Raw genomic sequence first — 18,920 nt, forward strand, 5'->3', positions numbered from 1 at the left:
GCTTTATCACAGATGTTGGGTTCAACATGTTTTGTGACGTGTTGACTAAATTTTGACAGTTATGACATATTTGACAGATGTCACGTGATGGAACTCTATCCTGAACTGCCATTTACGTCACAACTGTTGGAATTCAGTCCATAAACCTACTAAACTAAACCTAGCAAACTTATTTGACATAATTTTACAGAAATTTTGAAAAAGTTTTGTCATTTTTTTAATGTGACGTGTTGACTAAATTTTGACAGTTGTGACATATTTGACAGTTGTCGCGTGACACAAAATTTGGCCGTAAACTGTCACTTACGTCAGACCTGTCTAAATTCAGTTCAAACAATTTATTAACAATTATTTTGCGTTTGCTGCAAAATGTATCTTATTACCTCGTTTTCAGTTACGTGCCTTAGACTACGTTCCAAAATGGACAGCTGCGTGACTGAACTGTCAAAATCTGATCCATAAATGAGTGTCAAAATCGAGTTTCGAAAACTATCGATAGTATTTTTTCACTTATTATTGTTGTAATCGAATATTTGAATTTAATGGATACAGTGTGCAAGGCACGATCAGAAAATGGATACAGTTAAAAAATAATAAAAAACCTGATAAATTATTAATATTTTCCAAAAATTTCGCATTCATAAAACATGAAATAACAACAATTACCGATGATTTATGTCTGACACGAAACAGCGGCACAACTCATAAAATATTAAAATATTATTAATTTAATTAAAACCAACTATGCAGCCTACACGAAGGTCGTTATTTCAATAAAATATCAAACAATATTTTTGTATCGTGTAGAACCGGCTGTTAATTGTAAAATATGTGCCAGTTTACACTGGAGAAATTATTGTATTGGAATGTCAATTTTTTGTTAGTCCGTAATAATGTACAACAACCACCGTTTGGCAATTATACAAAGTAAACGGTATGGAGAACACACAAAAATCATTAAACGTACAAACATTTGAGGATCAAATATACTCAGGGAGCCAAACAATTTAATACTGAAAGAAACCGGTTTTGCCGACGAATTTTATTATTACTCACACATTTTTCGGCAGATCAACCATTTTTACTTTCCTGAGTGGATATTTTTAATGCTTATTTGACAAGCGCAGCTAAATTCCCTTGACGTGTCTCTTTGATCTTGCACGAGACACTCGTAAATAGAGAAATCGGTTTTATTGCCGAAACGGTTAATGTATGCTTCCATAACCGCTTAAAAATGTCTCAAACTACGTACAAGGTGGTCCATATAAAATAAAAAAAAAAAAACATCTCAAACCATTATACAGGATGACTCAAAACTGCTAGACATCTGTAGACACTTTCCAACATGATTTAGATCTTTACCAACAATTTGTATCACGTTTAGAAACTTAGCAACATGTTTAGACGCCCTAGAAACACTTTTATATATTCTTCAACATGATTTATGAGTCTGACAACCAACTCTACCATTATTATAAAATTGACAACGTGTAGACAATTCCAAACCTTTGACAAACTTTGTTTAAAGGATTTTGAACATTTATACAAGCTTTACAACATGATTTAGATCTTTACCAACAATTTGTATCAAGTGTAGACACTTAACAACATGTTTAGTCAAATTTAGACGCCCTAGAAACACTTTTATATATTCTTCAACATGATTTATGAGTCTGACAACCAACTCTCAATCATTATTATAAAATTGACAGCCTGTAAACAATCCAAACGTGTGACATACTTTGTTTAGGCGATTTTGAACATTTACACAAAGTTTCCAACATGATTTTGATAGCATCAATTTTAGACAAGTTGGTAGAATTTTCTGACAAATTTAAATGCCTGACAGACTGCCAGTTCTACCAATTCTCGAGAGTTGACAACATGTTTACGCCAAATTCCACGTTTATCAAACTGTTTAGACAATTTGGAACATTCTTAGACATTTTCCAACATGATTTAGATCTTTATCAATAATTTTTACTAAATTTAGACAGTTAGACAAAACATTTCTATAAAATAAACAACTTGTTTTGACGATTTTGAACATTTATACAAGCTTTCCAACATGATTTAGATTTTTGACAACATGCTCAATTAATATTATTCAGTTGGAAACATTTTTGGGCTAATTTACAGACTGACAAAACACTGGTGAACATTTTGACAAGTTTTACCAATTATCGAGAGTTGGCAACATGTTTAGAACATTCTTAGAAGCTAGATAAGTTAGACTAAGTAGTCAGTAGAGGGCTTCAAACTTGAACAAAGTTTTATTTGAACATAGGAAACTGCTTTATTTGACTGACAAGGTATAGACTTTTATATGTCGATGGATAGATAAGAAAATGAGATTTCTAACCAAAAATAGTTAAAATTACAAAAAATTTACAAGAGAGCAAAAATGTTCCCAATAAACTGTTGCATCGACCCATGAAAGTTTCAATATCAATTTTTGCTGCCACTACTCAGGGCGTGCCCGAAAAGTACAGTAAATCTTTTGTTTTGACCACCCTGTAGGTAGTTTTTAAGATATATTTTTTTTCTCAACATCAGTGGAAAGGGTTGTTCAAGACGGTTCTTTTAACCACCCTAGACAGCCTGTCACACAGGTTAAATCCAGTCCTACATGTACAGGGTGGTGTTTTGCACCTCTAGTTCATTAGGTTAGGTTAGTCAGTTTGATTGAAGACACGTGATCGTTTTGCTCTTTCTCCTGTATATGAAATGATGGTTTTGGGTTAGTGTCACGTGACTTTATATAAAATAAACGACAATTTTAGCTTGTTCAAACAAATGAAAGACGACTTTTTGATCGTTGAAGCGGAAGTAGCGTAAAATTAACACTGACTGAGCATGGGAAAAAGGAAAAAGCCAATCGACACGGTTGCCACACTTCATAAAAAATGTTATGTCGAAATACCGAAAAGAGAAATTTTAAGGCGAACATCTTGCAGTCGGTTCAATTTACACTCGACGTGTTAACTGGGTGGTAATTTGAATATACGCAGTCGTCCAAGTGGAAATTTCCTACTTTATACAGAGCGGACTCACCTGTAGTAGTCTTTCTTGCAGTAGATGTTGCCATCTCGGGAAAAACACGTGATATCCCCGTCCAACGTATGCCGGCACTGACAACACTGTAAACATTGCGCATGCCACCGTCGTTCCACCGCTTGCAAATAGTAACGGTCCGTGATTTTTGCGCCGCAACCCGCACAAATGGCAACGCCGCCAATTTCGTCTGCACAACTGCAAAAAAATTGTATTAATTATTTTTAATGTTACCTAAGAAACGATAGTAGATGAAGCTATTTTGACGCCAAAATTGTTTTTTTCTGATAAAAAATTAGTACATATACAGGGACTAACCTAAAAACGTAAGGAATGCACAACATCGATCGCATGGCCTGGTTAATTGACGTTCCAGGTGCTCAATTGACAGTTCAAGAGGAAACTTTACATTTGACATTTCGGGCTGTCACAATTGACAGTTCAAACTGAAACCGGAAAGGTCACGAGACATTAAAAATAATGTTTTTTACCGTGAAAAGATTGTAAATCACGAACAAGTAGGGAATCCTTCAACACTGTAAAATCGGTCACGTGGAATAGAAAATTGACGTTCCATGTTGTCAAAATTGACACTTTCAGATGAAACGTCATCGAAAATCACGTGAAAAATTTCAGACCTCAACATTAAACTATTTCCATAATATTGACAAAAATGTACCAAAAAAGTCAATCAACTTTGGCGCCCTCTAGCGAGCAAAGGGTAAGACTTAGAATCGTCCGCTCCACGTCACGTGGTAGCTCCATTCATTGGCTATCTAGGATTGTCTGATGTGTTTATACATACTGTTTCAAATAAGCGAGTTATTTAGGATTGAATGGAGAGATGTATCAAAACTTAGTCAAAATCAGGTTTCAACGAGCTTTTTGGGTACCATTTGAGGTGGTGTTGCCATACTGGTACCATCTTAGCAAAACTAACTTTATAGACTAATTTGAATCTCAGAAACTCAAATCCGGTCTTAAATTAGGTCTAGGTGGTACCGTTTTGGCACTATTTTTGAAAAATCACGATTTTTAACATTTTTGCTCACTTTATAGGGCGTAACTCACTTATAAGGGCCAATAAGGTCCATTTGGCACCCTACATCATATTTTGACTATTGCTTCTAAGATATTTGCTTGGTCGAAATCAAAATTAAAATTTCAAAATTTTTCAAAAAAAATTTGCAAGGGTGGACCCTATAAAAAAATTCAAAATTTCAGTTTTTATTTTTTTACAGCCAAACAGTGCATAGTATCAAAAAAGCTTAAGAATAATAAAAGTTGTGTCCTGTCGTGTTGTATATCTGACAATTTCAGACCTCTACATTAAACCGTTTCCGAGATATTGACAAAAATGTACGAAAAAAGTCAATCAACTTTGGCGCCCTCTAGCGGGCAAAGGGTAAGACTTAGAATCGTCCGCTCCACGTCACGTGGTAGCTCTACTCATTACCTATCTATGGTTGTCTGATGTGTTTATACATACTGTTTCAAATAAGCGAGTTATTTAGGATTGAATGGAGAGATGTACCAAAAACTAGTCAAATCGCCAATTTCGTCTGCACAACTGCAAAAAAATTGTATTAATTATTTTTAATGTTACCTAAGAAACGATAGTAGATGAAGCTATTTTGACACCAAAATTGTTTTTCTGAGAAAAAATTAGTATACAGGGACTAACCTAACCTATCAAAATTTCTCAAAAAAACTATAATTCTCACTTGCGTCACGTGATTTAAATAATTTTAAAATGACAAGTGGCAACACTGTAAAGGCGAGATGAGACCTGTCCACAGTCACGTGACGTTAAAATCGCGGTTTGAGCTTAGAGATTAAAAAAAAAGCGTTAAAAATTAAATATTGCAGCTGGCAACAGTGTGGAAGCAATTTGACATGTGTGTCAGCAACACTCACGTGACCTTGAAATTATTACTCTTTTTTACAGTGAAAAGGTAGTAAATTACCAAGAAATTTCAAATCCAAAAACACAAAACTAAACCAAAAAAAATTGTAAAATCGGTAATTGACGTTTAAGATTTTCAATTGACAGTTCAAGCAAAAACTTTATATTTGACATTTCGAGCTGTCACAATTGACAGTTTAAAATGAAACCGAAAAGGTCACGTAACCTTGAATATATTGTTTCTTCACAGTGAACAGATCGTTAATCACCAAGAAGAGAGAAATCCAAAAAAAAAAACAAAAAATCCTAAAATCGGTCACATGGTTTGGAAAATTGACGTTCCATGCTGTCATAATTGACAACTCCAGTTGAAACGTCACCGCCAAAGTCACGTGATTTTGGAAATAATGTTTTTTACCGTGAAAAGATTGTAAATCACCAACAAGTAGGGAATCCTTCCAAACTGTAAATTCGGTCACGTGGCATAGAAAATTGACGTTCCAGGCTGTCAAACGTCACCGAAAAGTCACGTGACCTTCAAGATTGACTTTGAAAATGTCGAATGTTTGAACACTCTGTAGAAAAGGAACGTCAGAAGGAAAATCTATAAAATCCAGAAGGAAGATTTTTGGAGCTCTCCCATTGACAGTCCTAACCTAACCTTCCCTAGTTTGAACGGAAACTTCACCGTAAATTCAGTTTTCATGTGACAAGTGGCAACACTGTAAAGGCCAGATGAAACTTGTCCACAGTCCACAGCTTAGAGAATTAAAAAAAATCGTTAAAAATTCAATTTTGCAGCTGGCAACAGTGTGGAAGCCATTTGACATGTGTGTCAGCAACAGTCACGTGACCTTGAAATTATTGCTCTTTGTTACAGTGAAAAGGTCGTAAATTACCAAGAAATTGGGAATCCAAAAACTCGAAACTAAACTAAAAAAATTTTAAAATTGACAATTGACGCTCCAGATCCTGAATTGACAGTTCAAGCGAAAACTTCACATTTGACATTTCGAGCTGTCACAATTGACAGTTCAAAATGAAACTGGAAAGGTCACGTAACCTTGAATATGTTGTTTCTGCACAGTGAACAGATCGTTAATCACCATTAAGAGAGAAATCCAAAAAAAAAAAAAAAAAAAAAAAAATGTAAAATATCTGAAAATCGGTCACATGGCCTGGAAAATTGACGTTCCATGCTGTCACAATTGACAACTCGAGTTGAAACGTCACCGCCAAAGTCACGTGATTTTGGAAATAATGTTTTTTGCCGTGAAAAGATTGTAAATCACCAACAAGTAGGGAATCCTTGTAAACTGTAAAATCGGTCACGTGGCATAGAAAATTGCTGTTCCAGGCTGTCAAACGTCACCGAAAAGTCACGTTTGAACACTCTGTAGAAAAGGAACGTCAGAAGGAAAATCTATAAAATCCAGAAGGAAGATTCTTGGAGCTCTCCCATTGACAATCCTAACCTAACCTTCCCGAGTTTGAACGGAAACTTCACCGTAAATTCGGTTTTTATATTAAAAGCATTTTTTTTCACAATATAGCTTAAAGTGTCTAGAATTTTGCGTAAAATTTTCATAAATCATAGACAGAACAGTGTAAACTTACCTGGATGGTGGTGTTGGTGGTGTAGACGGTGTCGTATCCGGCTCAATTTTTGGAATGTGATGATCGAATGACGATCCAGGTCGTCGGAGCTCTGGAGGAGTCAGGGGTGGTCGTAGATTAGGGGTAGATCGGCAGTGATCGTGGATACTAGTTTGAGGACGGCACGTGTCTGATCCACATGATTGGTGCACTGAAAAAAAGACATCAAACTAATGGTATTTCTCTGTTTCTCAGGGACAATTCTGTGACAGTTTTGTATGCTCACTTACTGTAATTATTACTAAATTAGCTTACTTTTCTCGCTTCGATTATTGTTATCCTGGATACCAGTAGCACCATGTATATCCCCCGGGGGTTCTCCCTTGATCTGTGGCTCGCATGAGGGCAAATTTGGTGACAAATCTCTGGATGGATCGTAAGCTGGACCAAGGTATTGCTCGTTTTGCTGCTGAAAACCATTAGAAATTACCATAATGAACCAGAATATTCCAAGATAATAAATAGGATTAATTGATGTATATTTGCACTTAAATTTCTCTGTATCGGAGAGACTTAACCTAAATTATCGTTAAGTATTGTAATTATATGCGCTTATAAGATATTAATGGAAATGCTAATATATGGAGCAGTTTTGCCTAGGCTCTTGGTTTTTTTTTTGTCATTTTGTTGTTTTCTTCAGGAAAAATACCAGGTGGACAGCTTAAGCTGTAAATAACTACAGACGGATGTGAAATAGTACGCACTCTGTATGTTTAAGGTCATTCGATTCTGCTTTTTAAAACCTATTTAACGACCTGCTAATGTATATTACAAAGAGTGCCGTGGTTTCTGAGATATTTAGAGGAAAATTGTCGCAAATTGCCCTATTATCTGGCAATTATGGCACAACTGACATGACAACTTAATATATATCCGACTAAAACATAAAAATTTCTTTGGTATTTCGCATTTTCTTGCATCGGTAATTTGACATCTTAAGTCGCACAAAACTACTTACTAGACCAACATAATTTTCCCTGGTGATGCATGAAACAAGGAAATTTACCAATTTTCCCACGATAAAATACCTTGAAACACTAAAATTGATTAGTTCAAGTTGAACAGGAAGGAGTAGCAATATATTCAGTTTGTACATGCAAATTAAATGGTTACTGGTCTAACTTTTGTATACAATTAGTTGCTGCTATATTGATGTTATGGGATTGCAGCAGTCATCAGGAGAACTTGTTATTGAATCGTCAGAACTAAAAACTATCATAAAAAAATATCTATATAGACATACAGGTCTAACTGACAGAGAAACATTGATAATTGTATGCGCGCGACAAAGACAGAAAACCCAATAAAACGTCTAGTAGGCGAAAACTTCGTGACAGCGTTGTCACGTTGTCAGACATCTGAATTCATCAACTGGACCGTTTATATAATTTTGCTATTGTACTATTGGACCAATTCGATTTATTTCGATGAATTAGTGTTCTATTTTTGTATAAAATGAATGAATTTAGCTGTTTAGCATTCGAATTACTGTTGCTTTGCGCTAACTCTCTAATGCCTATAATCGTCATCTGTCAAAAATAAATCAAAACAAACAGCTAATTGTCACAACTGTCAAAATGCCACTCATGAAACTTATAAGTACTTTGTTCTAGTTGTATAGCTTGATTGGGCTGGTTTTGACAATTGTTACATTCATGACAGTTCTAGAAACGTATAAAGCAAACTGTCATATGTCACAACTGTCAAAAAACCACTCATGAACAAAAATCGTCTGCAAAACCCACTTGGAGTGAGAAAATGACTGTTTTAAGCACATTTTTGGAATCCTTATTAAATTTCCTATCCAATGACCTCAAAAAACACTACAAAATTTGGTACAGCCAGCAAGAAAAGCGGTGTCAAAATTTGAACTGCCAGAAACACAGTTTCAAAGAACAGTCAGGGACAAAATCGCCTTCAAAACCCACTTGGAGTGAGAAAATGACTGTTTTAAGCACATTTTGGGATTCCCAATTGTGCTTAAAACAGTCATTTTCCTATCGAATAACATGAAAAAACACTACAAAATTTGGTACAGTCAGCGAGAAAAACGGTGTCAACGTTTGAACTACCAGAAATACAGTTTAAAAGAACAGTCAGGGACCAAATTGTCTGCAAAACCTACTTGTAGTGAGAAAACGACTGTTTTAAGTACATTTTTGGAATCCTTATCCAATTTCCTATCCAATAACCTCAAAAAACACTACAAAATTTGGTACAGCCAGCAAGAAAAGCGGTGTCAAAGTTTGAACTGCCAGAAACACAGTTCAAAAGAACAGTTAGGAACAAAACCGCCATCAAAACCCACTTGGTGTGAGATAATTACTGTTTTAAGCACATTTTGGGATTCCCAATTATATTTTCTATCCAATAACATGAAAAAACACTACAAAATTTGGTACAGTCAGCGAGAAAAGCGGTGTCAAAGTTTGAACTAACAGAAATACAGTTTAAAAGAGTCAGGGACAAAATCGTCTTCTAAACCCACTTGGAGTGAGAAAATTACTGTTTTAAGCACATTTTTGGAATCCTTATTAAATTTCCTATCAAATAACCTCAAAAAATACTACAAAATTTGGTACAGTCAGCGAGAAAAGCGGTGTTAAAGTTTGAACTGCCAGAAACACATTTTGAAGTGAAAAAGAAAACGTGCGGAAAGTGCTTTCCCCGCACTCGACTGATGTTCAGCCTCGCTAGGGCAACTTCAGTCAATGTGCGGAAAAGTATCACTTTCCGCACTTGTTAGGTAAATAACTATTTCATTGAAGTAGAAAAATTGGTTGGTTACTAGTACCGTTTGGCCACTAGAGGGCGCCGACTTGATAATTCCTTTTGTTTAATATTCAAAAACCAGCTTAATTGCACTATTTTTGCTAGAGTTTTATACGTCAATGGACAGCCAATGGAATGAGCTTTCTAAAAATTCCCCATCTTAAGTTGGTAGGTTAAACGGTTTGGCCGCTAGAGAGCGTTAAGTTTAACTATTTTTTTAAGACTTTTTTTGTGCATCCTTTTGTTCAATCTTCAATAACTCGTTTATTTGCCCCATTTTTAGTAGTGTTTTATACGTCAATGGGTAGCCAATGAAGTGAGCTTTCTAACAGTCTCCCAATTTGAATTGATAGGTTAGACGGTTTGGCCGCTAGAGGGCGTCAAAATTGACTATATTTTTTTGGTGCATTCTTTTGTTCAATCGTCAATAACTAGCTTATTTGCAACACATTGTGTAAACTTTTATATGCCAATGGATAGCTAACGAAATAAGCTTTCTATTGACGTATAAAAGTTGATGGGTTAGTGGTACAGTTTGGCCGCTAGAGAGCGTTAAAATGTTTAAATGTATAATAACAAAATTACTTAACCAAACTTTATTTCGAGCTTTATTTACTTTATTTATGTTTAAAGTTCAATGGTGGATGAAAACTGATATTTTCGCCTATTTGTACTTATTTCTTTCTTTGCGTCGCGGATTTATCAATGTTTCTCTGTCCGTTACACGGATATAGGAAGTTTGTAGAATCTGTCACAATAAATCACTATTTCAGTCGTCACACGAACATGCCACACAGATCGAACATGATCATTCAACACAATATTTTGTGATCGGCGGGGTCGTGACCCCCTTCGGTGCCCCTTTTGCCCCCCAGGGGGCACACTCGCCCTGACAGCTATCAGTCTCACGACTGCACGACTCGGACCGGGTACTCATTACGCGCTTATGGTACCGCCGTTCGTGTTTGTTTAAGGCCCACGGCCCGCCATTAACATTGGCTTATACAGGGTGATGTCCTGAGCCGTTTATGGTTTTTTTTTTAAATTTTTGTTATGCAAATTTCCGCTACCATGAAATTGATCGATTGCGTGTAGGTCGTTCGTTTAAGCCACTGATACTGTGATTTAAATGAACTACCACTCCCAAGGGTTTGGGTTGATTTCGTTCAAATTGTCCAGGTTAGTATGGTCGTCATCATTTTACTTTTCTTGTCTATCACATGCGTTCAGAGCGCGACCGAATTTTGACGTCATCAAGTCACGTCGGCTCAGAATCCACACAAGACAACCAATTGATTTGTATACCGAGACACCAAGAGGCCTGCCTGGAGATGGCATAGAGTGAGGCAAATCCTGGGGTTTTCCTCCAATCCTCTCTTTTCAAAGCAAGAACCCACTTTGTTTTATAGAGAAAAGTTCATTTAAAGTTCAAATCTCTTTGAATTTTAAAAAATCGAACATTATCCCGCATTCCGCGACTGCCACAACCAACTACTGCACAGAACGAAGGCATTGTTATACTTAAATTATATCTAATAACCCACAGGAAATTCTAACCAAAATATCCTACGTCGACCAGTAATCAGCTGATGATGACAATTTCTTCTTCTTCTCCTTATTCATATTTAAGTTCCATCCAACTCATATTTCAGTTCCTCTGGATCAGTTCCTGGGAGGTGGACTGCCAGCTGTCCTTCCATCTCTTAGATGCTCTTTCCCTATTGGTTTCCCTTCAAGTGCGATGCGTGGCAGTCTTACCTCTTCCATTCTTCTCACGTGAGCCTACCAACATCTTTTTCTTTGTCTCCCCCATCTTACGATGTCTTACACCCCATATTGTTCCCTAATGTCAGTGTTCCTAATTCGGTCTATTCATGTTTTTCCCATTATAGCCCAGAGCGTTTTCATTTCGGTTTCTTCTCTGTCTTCTATTTCGTATGTCATGATTGGCCTGATATACAAGTCTTATAGATCCTGATCTTGCTATCCTTTCGCATGTATTCGTTCGCCCTTATTATCTGCCTTAAGCAGCCCGACATGGCAGACGCTTTGCTGATCTGGCTTCTTAGGTCCTTCACTGGGTCGTGATAAATCGACAGATCCAGATATTTGAATTGTGAGACTTGCTCGATGATTTTGTCCTGAACCACCAGCTTACATCTTACGGGATCTTTAGCAAAGGTTATGTTTACGATTTTTCATGCTTATCGCTTGGCTGATCTGGCAGAATTTGTGTAGATCGTCCTCCGTTTCCACGAAAATGGCTGCATCATCGGCGTAGCATACCATGCTAGTTCTTTTATTCTGTCCTATTCGGTATCCCATATTTAGTGATGATAATTCCTCTATAACAAAGCCTAGCGAAAATCAAAAATCAGGATATACAAAACCATCATTAGGCCGATACTATGCTATGGATGCGAGACATGGGTCATGACAAAGAACTCACAGAATAAACTGGAGGTGTTTGAAAGAAGAATACTAAGACGGATCTTTGGGCCACTAAATGAAAATGAGATATGAAGAAGAAGACATAATCATGAAATCTACCAACTTTTCAAGGAGGCACCTATCTCAGAATTCGTCAGACTACAGAGGCTACGATGGGCGGGCCACGTAGTAAGGATGCCGGATAACAGACTACCAAAAAGTGCCCTCAATAGTAGGATGCAGGGCAGAAGACCAAAAGGTAGACCACGGTAAAGATGGAAGGATGGTGTGTCAGAACCTGGAGGAGAGCGGCGTTGGATCGACAGTGTTGGAGGCGGAAGATAAAGGAGGCCAAGGCTCAATTTAGGCTGTAGCGCCATTGGAGAGAGATTCCTCTATAATTCTGTCCATTAAGAGATTGAACAGAAATGGGCTAAGGCTGTCACCTTGTCTGATGCCTCCTGGTGTCGGTATCTCTTCCGTACAAGTGTTTCCTGTCTTTGTTCTTCATTTTGAGACTGCGGACTGCTCTTACGATGGTGTCTGGCGTTTCTTTCGCTATCAGTACAGTTATGATGTCGGAGAGGCGAACCCTATCAAATGCCTTGGTCAAATCGATGAATCGATGATGATTTTTCTTTTAGTTGTTTGATAATGAATATGGCGTCGGTCGTGGATCTGTTTCGTCTGAAGCCTTGTTGTTCTTCCCTGTTTGTTATTTGTATTTCACGTCTTTCCTTCAAAATGCCGGTAAAGAGTTTCATGCTTGTGTTCAGCAGCGTTATGTCCCTATACTTGGGTGGGTACATCTTCTGTCCTTGAATATAGGAATAGTGTGCCATTCCGATGTTTCTAAAATTTTGTTTTAGATGCTTTCCTAGTTCAGATCCGACACATTTCAGAAGTTCGTTGGGGATGAGGTCTTCAAGTTCCTAATTGTTTAGTTTTATTTTGAGGTTATGGTTTTTTACATTTGACACATCAAAAATTACTAAATTAGTTGCCTCTGACTAATTTTGGACTGCAAAACGAAGAACGGTTTAAACAATGATAGACAGAAAATGAACTAAACTATTAGGAATGTTTGTCGTTTGGCAACATTGCAGCGAAAAGCTCATGCAATTATCAATATTGCTTTGTTCGATACCCGGTTATCTTCTCTAAGGTCGGTTGTTCTTTCACCACAGTCACATTTTACATATTTGTCTTCTAACATTTGTGACGTTACCAAAAATTTCTTTTGGAAATTGGAAACTAGTAATGTCCTGCTATCAAAATCTGTGGAACAGACTATACCAATAAAAGTTACAAATTGCAAATTAGTTACTCCATTTTGACTTGTTTGTTAGATTACCAGACAAGTCAATCGTTCTTGGTGTTTTGCCATTAAACAGCGCCATTTTTCGTAAAAGGCAAACTGTTGAGTCTAAAAGGCATATCTGAAAACTTTTTTCCGACCGAATCAATTACGGATTTATCGATGAGAAAGCTAATTCCCGACAAATTTAAAATTCTAACAGACTCCTCGTCCATGTTGGTTTTTCTGGTCGCTCGAAGAACTTGCCCATCATAAAATCGCAAAAGTCGTCTATGGCTAGGTATTTATTGCGGTCTGTTCGTTTGCCATTTTGATTGCCGCAGTCACATGCTCGTAAATCTCTTTTTTGTCCTGATTTTCATATTTATAAAATCGTTTCTAATGTTTGAATTGTGCCATTAAAACACCAACTGTATAGGTATAAACATATACATGCCTGGCAATTTTAATTTGTTCAAACATGCATTTAAATGGTTTTTTGAATAAATTGTCTGCGTTGCATATTCATGATATGGCTGCATTTACTTCGAGGAGATATATAGTGCAATTGCCTTTATTGCTTCGGCATTTTATTAATTAATAGTGTAGAACCGCCTTTACGTTTCATCTGCTTTAGTTTTTCAGTTTAAAATAACCCTCTAAAGTAATAGTGTATTGTTTTAAAATGGTCGCCATTTTCCTTATCTAAAGCAGATTTACACCGCGCATTTTTAATTTCAAAGAAATTGATGAATTTATTTATAAAGCAGCTTCAAGAAAGAATTTCTTACAGTTTCTGGCTAAAATAGTCAAAATTTGATTTATCAAATTTTTAAAGTTTAAATCACATTTTAAAGGTCACGTGACTAATTTTGACAGATGTCAACTAGCCTTTACAGTGTTGCAAGCGCAGAATTGCATTATCAACGTCACGTGACGTGTATTTTGCAAATTAGGTTTTTACAACTCTCTCTAAATTTAATTTACCAATTTTTCAAAGTTTAAAGTGCGTTTTGAAGGTCACGTGACAGTTTTTGACAACGTCAGCTGACCTTTACAGTGTTGCAAGCTCAGAATTGCATAATCAACGTCACGTGACGTGTATTTTGTAATTCAAGTTTTTACAACTGTCTAAATTTATTTTTCCAATTGCGCGTTTTGAAGGTTGCGTGACTGTTTTTGACATATATCAACTGACCTCTACAGTGTTGCAAGCTCTAAAATTGCGTAATCAAAGTCACGTGACGCGTCTCTTACAATTTCAGTTTCTACAACTGTCTAAAATAGTCTTAATTTAATTTATACATTTTTTAAAGTCTAAATCACATTTTAAAGGTCACGTGACTAATTTTGACAGATGTCAACTAGCCTTTACAGTGTTGCAAGCTCAGAATTACACTATCAACGTCACGTGACGTGTATTTTGCGATTTGAGGTTTTAGAATTGTCTAAATTTAATTTATCAATTTTCCAAAGTTTAAACTGCGTTTTAAAGGCCACGTGACAGTTTTTGACAATGTCAACTAACCTTTACAGTGTTGCAAGCACTGAAATTGCATAATCAAAGTCACGTGACGCGTCTCTTACAATTTCAGCGTTTACAATAAATTGTCTAAAATAGTCTAAATTTGATTTATCAAATTTTTAAAGTTTAAATTACATTTTAAAGGTCACGTGACTAATTTTGACGGATGTCAACTAGCCTTTACAGTGTTGCAAGCTCGGTCAAATTGTCTCCGAATTGAAATCCCATTAAATGTAAAATCATACTTTTCAGTTTCGGTTCGTCATTTATAACATTGACAACGCCGCCCATTTTCACCTTGATGACGTACAACTAATGTTATAACAATCAGGATATAACGTTACATTTAAAAATTTGTAACTTTAAACTGAAAAACCTCTTGTAGTACTACAAAAATATAATCTCCATTGACCAGAAATCCGATTGAATACGTCGCAGTCGGTTTCAGAAAAAGTGGACTTATCTGACCTGTTTCATCATTCATATATGCAAATATCTATCTATGGCAAACACCTTTGGAATACCAAACACCCAGTTGAATGGAATGACAGGTGACAGGAACCACGTTCTATCAAACTAAATGGTTGATTTCGTATTTAGCGGTGTCGGGTATCGTCCGCTTTCACATCGATCCGGCCACATTATTCTATACAGGGTATTCCAAATGTTTCGAAACGGTTTCAATTTTTCCACAAGGAATTTTTCATTTTTCACATTTTCCTATTTTTCAAAACAGGTTGCCATTTCGTGTCAAACATTTAAAATGTGTCAAGTTACATTACAAGAAAATGGTTCAATTACATAAAAGAGAACGAGTAGAGAGAGATGATGATAGCAGACGTTCACATCTCCAAACACAAACACAATAATACATTCCCTGATCGAAAACTCATATCTCCATCTACCGTATACACTTCTCATCTCTAATCCACCTTCTAATTTGACATTATCAGGTATTCTAGTCAACAATGAAACCTGTTGCTCTATGCTCAAAGTTTAAACTCAGATTTCTCGAAACTGCCTGAATGAAACTTTGCAAAACCTTATTTGCTGATCCAAGGAACAAAAAATGTATTAAAATCATTACTTGTCCATTAGAAAAAATGGTGGTGATCCAAAACCTAAAACCTGAAAATGATCATCAAGAAATCAATTTTTTAACTTCACGTGATATTCCAAAATTCCATCTTTGTAGCTTTCACCTTGTGGAAAAGGTAGACCGTTTCGAAACATTTGGAATACCCTGTATAGGTATATAAATATGTGTCGTATGTATATATAGATATATAAATGTGCACTCACGCCATGATGTCGGCTTCTTTATAATGTCAATAAATATCGATAAAAAATGGGAGCAAAATGTCGCGCGGCATGAGGCAACTCTAGTTATTAAACGAGATAAAAAAAAATCGAGTTTCGTAACGGACGGATTTTTAATAATAAATATGCGCGCATTTTTAATTCCACCGTTCTTATCTCACTGACAATTCGTTAATGCCTGCCTTTCTTGTTCCTCCGGTTATCTTCGGCCTTCACAAATTTCATTTACGGATTGATCAGCTTTTCGGACACGCCGCCTTACAATCGGCAGGTGTTGCTATCTTCTCAAGATATAGTCAGGTGCAACTGGGAGATAATCCACTCAAATGTCAAGAGTAAAAAATTCAGTCAAACATATACAACCTAAAGTTTGACAGCTTGTAACTCGGTTATTTTGACAGTTAGCGAGTTGATTTTTTTTTACCATCGTGTAGGCCGTGAAATTCTCTTTAAATCACTTTCTTTAGTTAATATAGCAAAGTTGTCAAATAACCGAGTTATTTTGGCTTTAAATGTGAAGAGTAAAAAATTCAGTCAAACAAAGACAACCTAAAGTTTGACAGCTTGTAACTCGGTTATTTTGACAGTTAGCAGGTTGATTTTTTTTACCATCGTGTAGGCCGTAGAATTCTCTTTAAATCACTTTCTAGAGCTCGACCAGCAAAGTTGTCAAATAACCGAGTTCTTTTGACCTTAAATGTCAAGAGTAAAAAATTCAGTCAACTCGGTTATTTTGACAACTAGAGAGTTGATTTTTTAACCATCGTGTAGGCCGTGAAATTCTCTTTAAATAACTTTCTATAGTTCGTGTAGCGAAGCTGTCAAATAACCAAGTTGTTTTGACGTCAACTGTCAAGAGTAAGAAATTCAATCAAACAAAGACAACCTAAAGTTTGACAGCTTGTAACTCGGTTATTTTGACACTTAGCGGGTTGCTTTTTTAACCATCGTGTAGGCCGTGAAATTCTCTTTAAATCACTTTCTAGAGCTCGACCAGCAAAGTTGTCAAATAACCGAGTTCTTTTGACCTTAAATGTCAAGAGTAAAAAATTCAGTCAACTCGGTTATTTTGACAACTAGAGAGTTGATTTTTTAACCATCGTGTAGGCCGTGAAATTCTCTTTAAATAACTTTCTACAGTGCGTTTTTTTTAACGCGCAACATAGGATTTTACGTGTTAAATTTTTAAGCCCATGTTAGACCATGTTATTTTGGAACTACAAGTATAAAACTTGACGGGTGGCTGTTTCGTACTCTGAAGCTTAAGTAAGTTTACCAATTCGGCCTAAAAAGTGTTAAAAAGCTTGCAAAAAATCATCTTTTTTCGAAAAGGTTTTATCGTTTCATACTCCCTGTATGCATTGTTGTTCTTTGTTGTTTTTGATACTGGCACGGCAGGTAGCAGGTAAAATTTGGCGTAGAAAGTAAATCAGGGTGATCATTAACTTTATATCAAGAAAGTTAAGAACAAAAGAAGTATTTTTATAAGTGAATTGTTCAAAGTGACCTCCATTTGAAGCCAAACAGTATTCCAAACAATCATAAAATGCCCTTTTGACGTTCAAAAGATGTCGGGTCGTGATCATAGATGTCGTGATGCAGTCAAAATATGTCACTTTACCTGCTACCTGCCCTGCCAGTATAAAAACAACAAGGAACAACAATGCATACAGGGAGTATGGAACGATAAAATCTTTTCGAAAAAAAATGATTTTTTTCCAGTTTTTAATCACTTTTTAGACCAAATTGGTACACTTACTTAAGCTTCAGGGTACTAAAGACACACCCGTCAAGTTATAGACTTGCAGTTCCAAAATAAAATGGTCTAACATGGGCTTAAAAATTTAACACGTAAAATCCTATGTTGCGCGTTAAAAAAAACGCACTGTATAGTTCGTGTAGCGAAGCTGTCAAATAATCAAGTTGTTTTGACGTCAACTGTCAAGAGTAAGAAATTCAGTCAAACAGAGACAACCTAAAGTTTGACAGCTTGTAACTCGGTTATTTTGACACTTAGCGGGTTGCTTTTTTAACCATCGTGTAGGCCGTGAAATTCTCTTTAAATAACTTTCTATAGTTCGTGTAGCGAAGCTGTCAAATAACCAAGTTGTTTTGACGTCAACTGTCAAGAGTAAGAAATTCAATCAAACAAAGACAACCTAAAGTTTGACAGCTTGTAACTCGGTTATTTTGACACTTAGCGGGTTGCTTTTTTAACCATCGTGTAGGCCGTGAAATTCTCTTTAAATCACTTTCTAGAGCTCGACCAGCAAAGTTGTCAAACAACCGAGTTCTTTTGACCTTAAATGTCAAGAGTAAAAAATTCAGTCAACTCGGTTATTTTGACAACTAGAGAGTTGATTTTTTAACCATCGTGTAGGCCGTGAAATTCTCTTTAAATAACTTTCTATAGTTCGTGTAGCGAAGCTGTCAAATAACCAAGTTGTTTTGACGTCAACTGTCAAGAGTAAGAAATTCAGTCAACTCGGTTATTTTGACAACTAGAGAGTTGATTTTTTAACCATCGTGTAGGTCGTGAAATTCTCTTTAAATAACTTTCTATAGTTCGTGTAGCGAAGCTGTCAAATAACCAAGTTGTTTTGACGTCAACTGTCAAGAGTAAGAAATTCAATCAAACAAAGACAACCTAAAGTTTGACAGCTTGTAACTCGGTTATTTTGACACTTAGCGGGTTGCTTTTTTAACCATCGTGTAGGCCGTGAAATTCTCTTTAAATAACCTTCTACTGTTGCTCTGAAAGTGCCAACTAAAAGGAATTTATGTAAATCACGTGTATTTAATGTCAAAATAGCTTTCTTAAGGTCACGTGCACTAAAAAATGGTAACGTGATTATTTTCAATTATCAACTTTAGTTATGAGGCTCACATGACATCAGTCGAATGGAATTTTGAAAAATACTTGACCTGCCTTACGGTTAATAGAGCATCCTTACAGTCAG

At 36.2% G+C, this 18,920-nt stretch overlaps 2 protein-coding genes across 6 annotated transcripts in view; one reads left to right on the forward strand and one right to left on the reverse strand.

The window, feature by feature from the left end:
* The window catches only part of ap (apterous), a 145,640-nt gene that overhangs the window by 87,834 nt on the left and 38,886 nt on the right, over positions 1-18,920 (reverse strand). For 3 of the 5 annotated variants that reach the window (XR_014180151.1, XM_081991523.1, XM_081991525.1), the window contains 3 exons: positions 6,872-7,025; positions 6,578-6,767; positions 3,055-3,252 (listed from right to left, as the gene is read on the reverse strand). Coding sequence is in view for 4 of the 5 variants with exons in the window: in XM_081991523.1 (XP_081847649.1) it covers positions 3,055-3,252; positions 6,578-6,767; positions 6,872-7,025 (542 nt within the window). In the remaining variant the exon portion in view is untranslated. The remainder of the gene's footprint in view (positions 1-3,054; positions 3,253-6,577; positions 6,768-6,871; positions 7,026-18,920) is intronic. The other 2 variants (XM_081991524.1, XM_081991526.1) reach the window with 1 other exon arrangement.
* Positions 1-18,920, forward strand: part of LOC145736961 (uncharacterized) — a 156,605-nt gene that overhangs the window by 41,220 nt on the left and 96,465 nt on the right. The gene's annotated exons all lie outside the window — the stretch shown is intronic.

Source organism: Ips typographus, linkage group LG13 (genome assembly GCF_016097725.1).
Source record: "Ips typographus isolate SLU linkage group LG13, UJ_Ityp_2.0, whole genome shotgun sequence".
NCBI classification, from domain to species: domain Eukaryota; kingdom Metazoa; phylum Arthropoda; class Insecta; order Coleoptera; family Curculionidae; genus Ips; species Ips typographus.